The sequence below is a fragment of the Gracilinanus agilis genome, chromosome 2, assembly GCF_016433145.1.
Source record: "Gracilinanus agilis isolate LMUSP501 chromosome 2, AgileGrace, whole genome shotgun sequence".
Classification (NCBI taxonomy): domain Eukaryota; kingdom Metazoa; phylum Chordata; class Mammalia; order Didelphimorphia; family Didelphidae; genus Gracilinanus; species Gracilinanus agilis.
In genome coordinates, this window is record NC_058131.1 from 529,664,521 (window position 1) to 529,674,871 (window position 10,351).

General features: G+C 44.2%; 1 protein-coding gene across 1 annotated transcript in view; it reads left to right on the forward strand.

The window, feature by feature from the left end:
• PLCB2 (phospholipase C beta 2) overlaps positions 1-9,220 on the forward strand; it is a 44,734-nt gene extending 35,514 nt beyond the window's left edge. Inside the window, exons 22-28 of the mRNA XM_044660031.1 lie at positions 2,805-3,024; positions 3,388-3,559; positions 4,861-4,937; positions 5,350-5,445; positions 5,653-5,710; positions 6,122-6,208; positions 7,876-9,220. Coding sequence (XP_044515966.1) covers positions 2,805-3,024; positions 3,388-3,559; positions 4,861-4,937; positions 5,350-5,445; positions 5,653-5,710; positions 6,122-6,208; positions 7,876-8,076 — 911 coding nt within the window. The 3' untranslated portion in view covers positions 8,077-9,220. The remainder of the gene's footprint in view (positions 1-2,804; positions 3,025-3,387; positions 3,560-4,860; positions 4,938-5,349; positions 5,446-5,652; positions 5,711-6,121; positions 6,209-7,875) is intronic.
• The last annotated feature ends 1,131 nt before the right edge of the window (positions 9,221-10,351 follow it).

Sequence of the window (10,351 nt, forward strand, 5' to 3'; positions counted from 1 at the left end):
AGAGAGAGAGAGAGAGAGAGAGAGAGAGAGAGAGAGAGAGAGAGAGAGAGAGAGAATTGGTAGTGTGTTGATAAATGACTAATGATTTAAATGTTTAATTATTCTCCAAACAAAGAAAATCAGGATAGGCAGATTTGAGAATTATTAGCATAGAGATGAAAATTGATGAGATCACCCAACGAAACAGTATAGGATACTTTTTAGTTGAATCTTCATTTTAAAAAATCAATTAGGGGGCAGCTGGGTAGCTCAGTGGATTGAGAGCCAGGCCTAGAGATGGGAGGTCCTAGGTTCAAATCCGACCTCAGACACTTCCCAGCTGTGTGACCCTGGGCAAGTCACTTGACCCCCATTGCCTACCCTTACCACTCTTCCACCTATAAGTCAATACACAGAAATTAAGGGTTTAAAATTAAAAAAAAAACAACAATTAATTTTAAAAACTCCTGGGAGCAGGTAGGTGGCTCGGTGGATTGAGAGCCAGGCCCAGAGATGGAAGGACCTGGCCTCAAATCCAATCTCAGATATTTCCTAGCTTGGAACCAATACACAGTATTGATTCTAAGACAGAAAGAAAAGTTTGAAAAAAAAAAGAAAACTCAAAACAAACAACAATCCTTACTTTCTATCTTAGAATTGATCCCAAGTATCAAGTGATAACATTTGTACAATCCAGTGGAATTGCTTGTTGGTTCTGGGAAGGGGGAGAGAAGAGGGAAGGGAAAGAAAATGAATCATGGAAACATGGAAAATATTTTAAAATTTTAAAAAATTAAAAAGAAAAAGAATTGATCTTAAATATTGGTTCCAAGGCAGAAGAGCTATAAGGGATGGACAATGGGGATTAAGTGACTTGCCCAGGGTCACACAGTTAGGAAGTATTCTTTGGACTCAGGACCTTCCATCTGGGCCTGGCTCCTCTATCCACTGAGCTACCTAGTTATCTCTGTATGTAATACTTTTGAGTTTAATCTTCATTATTAAATATTTTCTTTGTCACTTTCTTCAATCTACACAATCAAGAAAACAAGAAATTAAGTCCTCATTTGTATTGTTTGGCAATTTCCCAGGTGTAAATGCTCACACTGAAAATATAACAATTAGTTCTCCAGAGCCAGTTCAAGTTGGCTCCAGCCTACCCTATCTCCTAGGCAGCCCATTCTATTTTTGGATTGCTGTGATTGTTAGGAGTGCCATTAAGAAGCACAGTGGTTAGAGCTCAGGACTTGGAATCAGGAAGATTATCTTCTTGAGTTCAAATCTAGCCTCAGACCCTTACTTAGCTGTGTGATCCTGGATGAGTCACTCCATCCTGTTTGCCTTCCTTCGTCATTGATAAGATGAACTGGAGAAGGAAATGGCAAACCACTCCCGTATCTTTGCCAAGAAAACCCAAAATGGGATTATGAAGGATCAGACACAATTGAAACTACAAAACAACAAAATTGTTAGGAAGTTTTAAATTGACATCATGCCTATATCTGTCTCTTTATAACTTCCGCCCATTGCTTCTAGTTCAGCTCCCTGGGGCCAGCAAGAATAACCTCTCTTCCATGTGACATCCCTTAAAAAATACTTGAAAGTCTCTACTTCCTCTATTCCCTCCCTTCCTCTTCTCTCCTCCTTTCTTCAGAAAGAACCTCCCCAGTTCCTTCAACTGAGCCTTAAATAGTTTAAAAAAAAACCCCAACAACAAAAAACCCTTCCCACTGTGCTATCTAGCTGCCCTTCAGTAATAGAGTTTTGAGTCTTGACCCCATCATGGTGGTCTTCCTAGGGATGCTCCTGGGCTTATTAAGGTCCTACCTGAAATGTGACACTAAGAACTGAACACGTGTTTCTGTATGGGCTGACTAGGACACAGGGCAGTGGGACCATCCCCTCCTTAGGATTCCTGGATTGCCTCTCCCTGTAGCCACAGATATTAATAGCTTTCTTGGCTGCCATAACATACTATTGACTCATATTGAATTTGGAACTCACTGCAACCCCCAGATCTTTTTCAGACAAATTGCTACCTCTAGCCATATTTTCCTTCCATCTTGGACTTAGGAGAGAATGATTTTGGGGGGGGGGGCAATGGGGGTCAAGTGACTTGCCCAGGGTCACACAGCTGGGAAGTGTCAAGAGAGAATGATTTTTAAAGTCGAAAGTGTCAGACTTTCCACTGCTTCAACCCAAGGCTCTAGTCTGTCCAGATCATCGGAGTCCTGACTGTTATCCAGGGTATTACCTATCCCTCTCAGCTGTGTGGCAGCTGCAGAAATGATAAACATGCCGTCTATGCCTTCATTCAAACCTTTGGGGCAGCTGAGTGTCTCAGTGAATGGAGCACTGGGTCTGGAGTCAATGGAGCACTGGGTCTGGAGTCAGGGAGATCAAAGGTAAAATTTTGTCTCATACCTCAGTAGCAGTATGACCCAGAGCAAGTGACTTAACTTCTGTTTGCCTCAGTTTTCTTAACTGTAAAATGGGGATAATAATAGCACCTACCTCCCAAGGCTGTTGTTCAAGAGGACAAAGTGAAATAACTGTAAAATGTTTAGCCTAGTTGGTGCTTAATGCCTGGCACATAATAGATGCTTAAAATAAGTGCTTATTTCTTCCTTTCCCTTCTTTTCTCCTTTCTCTCCCTCCCTTTCCTTCCTTTCCTTTGTTCATTCCTTCATTCCTTCCTTTCTTCCTTCCTTCTTGAAATATTCAGCAGAATTTTCCTTTGAGGTGCAAAAAGACCCTTTTTTCCCTTTATATGACGTAACAATTTATGTGTCTCCCCTCCCATATCTCGTACCCATTCTGTTTCTATTCCACAGAACCTCAGACAGCCAGTGTGGAGGAGCTGCAGCAGCTGAAAGGGTTCCTGAAGCTTCAGAAGAGACAGGAAAAGGAACTTCGGGAACTGGAGAGGCAGGGTGCCCGGCGCTGGGAAGAACTTCTGCAAAAGTATGCCAGCCTACAGGCTGAATTGACACCCCAGGGTGGATGCAGGAAGCTGTCCATCACTAAGGGATCCCGGAAGAAGAGGTAATGATCAAAGTAGACTTTGGACCTGCTCCATGATTCCCTGGCTCTCCTTCTTACATCCCTGTATCCAGGTAGAGGAGGCTGGTGATCCCCTCTGCCATGGACCCCTGGGTGGTAACGTTATCACCCCCATGATCCAGAAGGGAAACAAGCACAGAGATGACTGTTCATCGGCTTGGGGACAAGGAGTGTTTTTAACCTGGGACTGGGAGAGGGAAGAGAGTGATTAGGAATGCAATGGGACTCATTTTTAATATTCCTGTTGTGGTCAGGACTTCCTTTGGGCTAAAGGGCACTGAATGAGGGCTTGGAGAGCCCAGAAAGGGCTCCTCAGGGTCTTGCCCCTCCCTTTGGACATTGTAGAAGCTTGCCTTGGGAGGAGACCAGTGGGGCCGGGATGGGGCCGGTCGAAGGACCAGAAAGCACAGATGGGCGCATTCGAGAGCTGAAGGAAAAGCTGGAGATGGAACTGTACCAGCAAGGGGAGGAGCAGTATGAAAGCATCATGAAACGCAAGGAACAGCATGGGAGTGAGGTACATGCACCAGGAGTTCTGGGAAACCCCAACCTGGTACCTGGAGTCCTCTCACTGAAGACATGACCCCCACTGGCTAGTGTGCCAGGGAATATACAGTCTGGGCCCACCCCTCCCTCCTCCTCCAAGTCAGTGAGAATATTGTAGTCTTCAGATGGGAATAATATCCAGATGTCAGCTCCCAACATAACCTGAAAGGTCAGTTTGTCTAGAGGTTCTTAACCTGGATCAAACCCTTTTTATCTTAGAATCAGTACTGTGTATTGGTTCCAATGCAGAAGAGTAGTAAGGGCTAAGCGATAATAGGCTCACACAGCTAGGAAGTATCTGAGGCTAGATTTTAACCCAGTACCTCCTGTCTCTAGATCTGGCCTTCTATCCATTGAGACACCTAGCTGCCTCCTTTTTTGTTTATAGTACCTTTTAACAAGATGTAATTTTCTTCCTTATCTCTTTTAATCAGATCAATTTTTGCTTTAGCTTTGTCTGAGATCATGATTGTTACTCTTGCTTTTTTTACTTTGGATGATGATAAATCTATCTATCTATCTATCTATCTATCTATCTATCTATCTATCTATCTATCTATCTATCTATCTAAATAAATAAATTCTGCTCCAGCCTTTTACCTTTACTATATATGTGTCACCCTGCCTCAAATGTGTTTATTGTAAACAACATATAGTAGGATTCTGGTTTTTTAATACACTCTGCTCTCTGCTTCCATTTTATGGGTGAATTTGTCCCATTCACATTCACAGTTATGATTACTAACTATGCATTGCCCTCCATCTTATTTCTCCCTTTTAATCTTGCTTTTCCCCCTTTCACTCTGTTCCACCTCGTTAGTGTTTCTGCCTCCTTTTTAAAAAAATATTTTGACAACTACATTTCAACATAATTGACTTTCTTTGTAATTCTATATATTTTATACATTTAAATATTTATTCTAAGAAGGGGTTTATAATTTTCACTAACCTGTCAAAGGAATCTATGATAGACAAGATTAAAAACCTTGCTGTAATTCAAACCTTCATTTTATAGATGAGGAAACTGAGATGTACAGAAATAAAGTGACTTGCCCAAGACCACACAGATAATGCCAGAGTAGGGATTCAAACCCCTGCCCTTTGACTTCAGATCCAGTACTCTTTCCATGGCATAAGAGAGTCTCCTCTAAATTCCTTGTCTGAGATAGTCCTTTGTCATCCCTTCCCAGTAAGTGGCTAAGGAGGTTAGGAGGCTCTCTAAGAAGGATTTCACTCTAAGCTTTTCCCTTTCTCCCTTCTCCCCAATGCTAGCTAATGGACAAGGTGCTGAAGCTGGCCCAGGAGAAACAAGCAGCTGAACTAAAGGCTCTCAAGGAGTCTGCAGACGGGTATCATTGTTGTTTAGTCATTTCAGTTGTGTCTGACTCTTTGTTACTCCATTTGAGGTTTTCTTGGCAAAGCTGCTAGATTGGATTACCATTTCCTTTTCCAGCTCATTTTACATTATGGAGGATAGCTTGAGGTGGAGACACCACAGGCTAGCTTTCTAGGTGGCAAAATAGACTGATTTGGCTTATAGCTTTAGGGAACTTAGAGATTAAGTCCAACTTCATCATTTTATAGATGAGGAGCTGAGGCACTGAATGGTTATGTGACTTGCCCAAGGTCACACGGCTATTAAGCATCAGAAGCAGGATTTGAACCCAGGTCATCCTGACTCCAAGTCCAACACTATGCATTGTCTCTTGAGGTTCTCAGGCCACCCCTTTACTCTGCCACTTACAACCTCTCTTTTGGCAGTAATACCAAAGAGATGAAAAAGAAGCTTGAAGTCAAGAGGCTAGAACGGATCCAGGCCATGAGCAAGATCACCAGTGACAAGATGGCCCAGGAGAGGTGAGGGAGGAAGAACCAGGGCTGTGCCCCTATACACAGGTTGTCACTCCTCTAGCCCCAACACCAGATCCCTTGGTCTTTTCTCTGCCCAACCTACTGATCCCATGGATGTTTCCCATCCCCAAAGAAGCTCAGACTCACCTGATCAGGACCTCCTTCCCCCACAAGAACTTTCCATTCACTTTTCCCATCTGACCCCTCTCCTAGGCTAAAGAGAGAGATTAACAACTCACATATACAGGAAGTGGTCCATATCATCAAACAGGTAAGCAGTTTCCTGTAGGAACTCTGCCTCAGGGGGCCCAAGCTTCCCCCTCTCCTAGCAGGAAGGATGGAGAGAGGGGCTAGGTCTAGTTGTCATTTAGGCATCCATGTAGACACGTCTCTTGCTTTTCCCTTCTCCAGGTGCTTTTGACATCTATAGGGGAGAAGTACTCAAAGTTTGCCTTTGTTCTGGGCCTGGTCCCTGGGCTTGAGCTCAAGTGCTTGTCTGTTTTCTGGCCAGCTCTCTTGGGTGGATGAGGAGAAGTATAGAAGCAGTTTGGAAGGCAGGAGAAATCTCCCCAAAACCAGGGAATTAGGATGTTGAAGTTTGGAGGAGACCCAAATGGGGCCAGTTGAGAATGAGGTTGGCACTTCCTGAGGTCTCCTTTTGGGTACCCCTCTTTCTGCCTAGATGACAGAGACTTTGGAGAGGCACCAGGAAAGGCTGGAAGAAAAGCAAGCGGCTTGTCTGGAGCAGATCCGGGAGAAGGGGAAGCAGGTGAAGTCATTAGCCCTTATTCTACCCTTCTTTCTTCCCTGAAAGCTTTAACTTTGGGAGCCCTAACTCAGGTGTCCTGGAATTATTAGCCTGGTCATAGGGTACCGAGGGACAAGTGTCTGGGGCTCTAAGAGGCTTTGGTGGGTTCAGTTGGGCAGCCTCACAGTTTGACATCAGTGAAATCATAGCCACAGGTAACTTCAATATATATATATATATATATATATTTACATTGGACTAAGCTCCCCATTCCCACTCTCATTAGAACCCTTTTTTAGAAGGGAGTACAGTTAAGTACACCATATTATCCTTGTTGTCACATCTAGAAGAATAAGTCTCCTTCTGTGCCTGTAGTCCTTGACTTCATTATTTCTCTGGAGTCACGACTGGTCACTACATTATCAGAGTTCCTTTTTGTGTGGTTTTCCTGATATTGTTTTGGTCATTTTGTATATTGTTCTCTTCGTTCCACTCATTTTGTTCTGCATCCATTTACTGAGATTTTTCAGTTCTCTGTGAATTAGAGAGAAAAAGAGAAAGACAAAGTAGAGAAAGAATATTCTGCAAAGCCAATCGATGCATTAAAAAAGACCTAACAATATATGCAAAGTTGGGGTACCTAGGTGGCACAGTGGATAGAGCGCCAGGCTTGGAGTCAGGAGGTCTTGGATTTAAATCTGGCCTCTGACACTTCCTAGCTGTGCAATCCTGGGCAAATCATTTGACCCCAATTTTCTAGCCCATTTTACCACTCTTGTATCTTGGAATTGATACTCAAGTGTCGCTACTAAGATGGAAAGTAGGGGTTCTTTTTAAAACACAAGCCAATACAGGCAGGGTGCTTCACCCATGGGCCTCTTCACCTCTGCAAAGAAGTAGAGAGAGGTGTCCTTTCAATGCACTTCTTTGGAGACAAGCTTGTTCTTGGCAATTTTGCGACATTCATTTTTCAATACTTTTGTGACTATCCTTTCCATTTGCACTATTGTAGTCATTGTGTATCTCTGAATTCTTATTCGTCATTCTTATGGAGCCATAATATTCTACCACACGCACAGACCTCAGTTTCTTCAGTCATTTCCCCATTGCTTGGCACCCCATTTGTTTCTGGTTTCTTTTCTACACATTGGTATCTTTTCCTCTGTCCTTGCGTTGGGGTAAATGTAAGCTGTAAGTAACCTTATTCTGGTTGTTAAAGGAGACCTCAAAAAGAGGGTTGGGGGCTCCATCCTCTCCCCTGGCCATCCGTGAACTCCTTTGAGGGATGGACTGGGTAAAATCCTTCATTGTTGGAGAAGGAGCTGGGCTGGGGAAGGAAGAGAGAGGGTCATTATCTGCCCTATATCATCGTAGGATATTTAATATTTGTTTCCTTTTGGACTCCATTAAGAATGCTCTAATCACCCAAAGCCTGGGGCGCAGTTCTAGACCACGGAGCTGGTAGGAAGATGACTCAGTTTCCTTCTTCCCACGGGCTTCATGTTTCCAAAGGCCATGCCAGTTGACAGCATCCCTTTGTCCTCTGGGAGGCCACCACAGGCTGAGACTTGTCTTTTTTCACCGTCAGAACCCCAGGGGTAGGGTAGCGGGAAGTCAGGCAGCTGTAAAGTGGGGGCGGCTGACCCCTCCCTCTCTGATCTGAACTCTGGTCCTTGTTTTCTCTACAGTTCCAGCAAGAGGCATTGTCTGAATATGAGGAACGGATGAAGGGCCTGGAGGCCAAAGTGAAGGAGGCAGTGAGGTGCTGCCTCAGTTTCCCCGCAGATGTCAACGACAAGAAGCCAGAGACGCCCAGCACTGTGGAAGATCCTTCAGAGGAGACATTGAGCCCAGCTGAGTGCTCTTCCCAGCTAGATAGCCGTCTCTAAAGTCTGCTCTCCCTTCCCATTCTGGCATGAGGGCAGGGCTCCAGCTGGGGAGTGTGCCCCAAACCCGTTACCTCCCTCAGATCTGCCCACGTTCCTCTAACATAAAGGAACTCCGGAGGACGTGCTGGCTGGAGAGAAGGAGGGCGATTCCGGAGTCTGTCTATTCCTGTTCTTTAGCCTCATCTACAGTTTCTGACACTCAACTCTCAGGGTCAGAATTCAGGGGGTAGGGGAGGGGGTACCCCTCCAGGACAGCCCCCAGGAGACCGATAGCACTGCTCAGGACTGGGAAAAAGACCATTTCTGACATGGACAGATCTTGAGCCTCTAGGACGGCTTGTTAAAGATGCTGGGGTTGATCTAAGTACATTTATTCACCCTCACCCATTTCCAATTTAATTTATCCCGTTTATTGTCAATTCTCGAGGAAAATTCAAGATTCCGGCTTCTAACTCTATCAATATCAGAACCAAAGCCATCATCCCCGGGTAACTCTGGGCTCAGGATAAATCTTCCTAGTTAGGTAGAGCCAGAATCCACACCCTTAAAGCTCTCCTAAGTTCTTCCTGGCCTGGAACTGTTTCAGACCAAGGATTCCTCCCAGGATGAGATGATCAGAGACCCATCTCTCCCTACCACCTACTGAGATAGGATGATTCAGAAGGACTACCCTGCCTTTCCCTGGCACCTTTGCTTTATTAGAGTCCAGATGATAGATCAAGAGATGACAGAGAAGGGAAAGATTCAAGGAAGGTTCGAGGAACCCCAGTGTCTACAGTCCACACAGCCCTCAGACTCTCCTTTCCTTCCCCCGATCCACAGTCCTGGAGTTAACTAATGATAAGATTTAGGGCCATCTCATTCCCTCATTTTCATTTCCTCCTACCCCCCACCCCTCTCTATCCTTTCTTCTTGCCTATGGACTTCAAGAAACTGAGCTAGAATACAGGCCTCCCAGCCCCGAGATTGTTCCTCCCTCCTCGCCTCCACCATCTCCATCAAACTGCTTCTTGGGGGACACACTGTGTGGACAAATTGATTTGTGGTTAAAGGAGGAGCTGGGGTTGGGGAGGAAGAGAGAGAGGATGGCTATTTGTCCTGTATTGTTTCAAGTTATTTATTATTTGTTTTCTTTTTGACTCCATTAAAGACCTCTTTTATCTACTAAAGCCTGGGTTCTGTTCTAGATCAAAGGATCACAGTAGAAAAATGACTCACTTGTGAGGTAGACTGGAATGTTCCTTATCAGAAGATACTTAATTCTCTCCACCTCCTCTTTCTACCCTAAAACCTCAATATCTCCCTGTGCCCTTATATCTCTGAAAACCACTACTAGACCTCTGAGTCTCTTCTTGGGGGGAAGAGAAGGCCTCTGCCAGCTATCCCAGCAAGGCTCTTTTCTTGAGATCAGTCCTGCTAAATACCGACCAGGCAGAGTCCTTTCTCTGGGTTGGGAAACAAAATTTACTTTTCCTTCCCCAAATATTTGTCACAAATAATACAACAGGAAGGAATTCCTGTCCATGAAAGCCTTGGTTCTAAAGGAATGACATTAATGGTGGGATTGGTGGCCATTTCCACTCTTCAAATCATGCCATGACGATTGCTGTCAGCAAACACTCATTCTTCCATGTCCCCCAAGAAAGACATCCAGAAAACAACTAGAAAATGGGCACAATTTTTCTAGTATCTCCATACTCCTTCCCCATCCTAACTTACTTGCCTCGCCTTTCTTAATTATCATTTTCCTCAGACCACTTCCCTCAGGACCCTATTCTCTCTTGGGGTCCTAGGCTAATCAGAGGAACAAAAAAGGCCTTAAGGGACCTTACAAATCTAAGTCCAAGCACTTCAGAGTTTTGTTTTGTTTTTTATTAATGAATTAGAAACTTTTTTTTTCAATGACCAAACTTTTCTCTCTCCCACCTCCCCTTTCCTCATTAGTGGAAAACAAAAGAAAATGAAAACAGAAATCTTTGTAACTAATAAACATAGTTAAGCAAAACAACATTCTCATATTGGCAGTGTTTAAAAATGGATCTTGTGGGCAGCTGGGTAGCTCAGTGGATTGAGAGCCAGGCCTAGAGACAGGAGGTCCTTGGTTCAAATCTGACCTCAGACACTTCCCAGCTGTGTGACCCTGGGCAAGTGGCTTGACCCCCATTGCCCACCCTTACCACTCTTCTGCCTTGGAGACAATGCTCAGTATTGACTCCAAGACGGAAGGTAAGGGTTTCAAAAAATAAATAAATAAATAAATGAAAATGGATCTTGT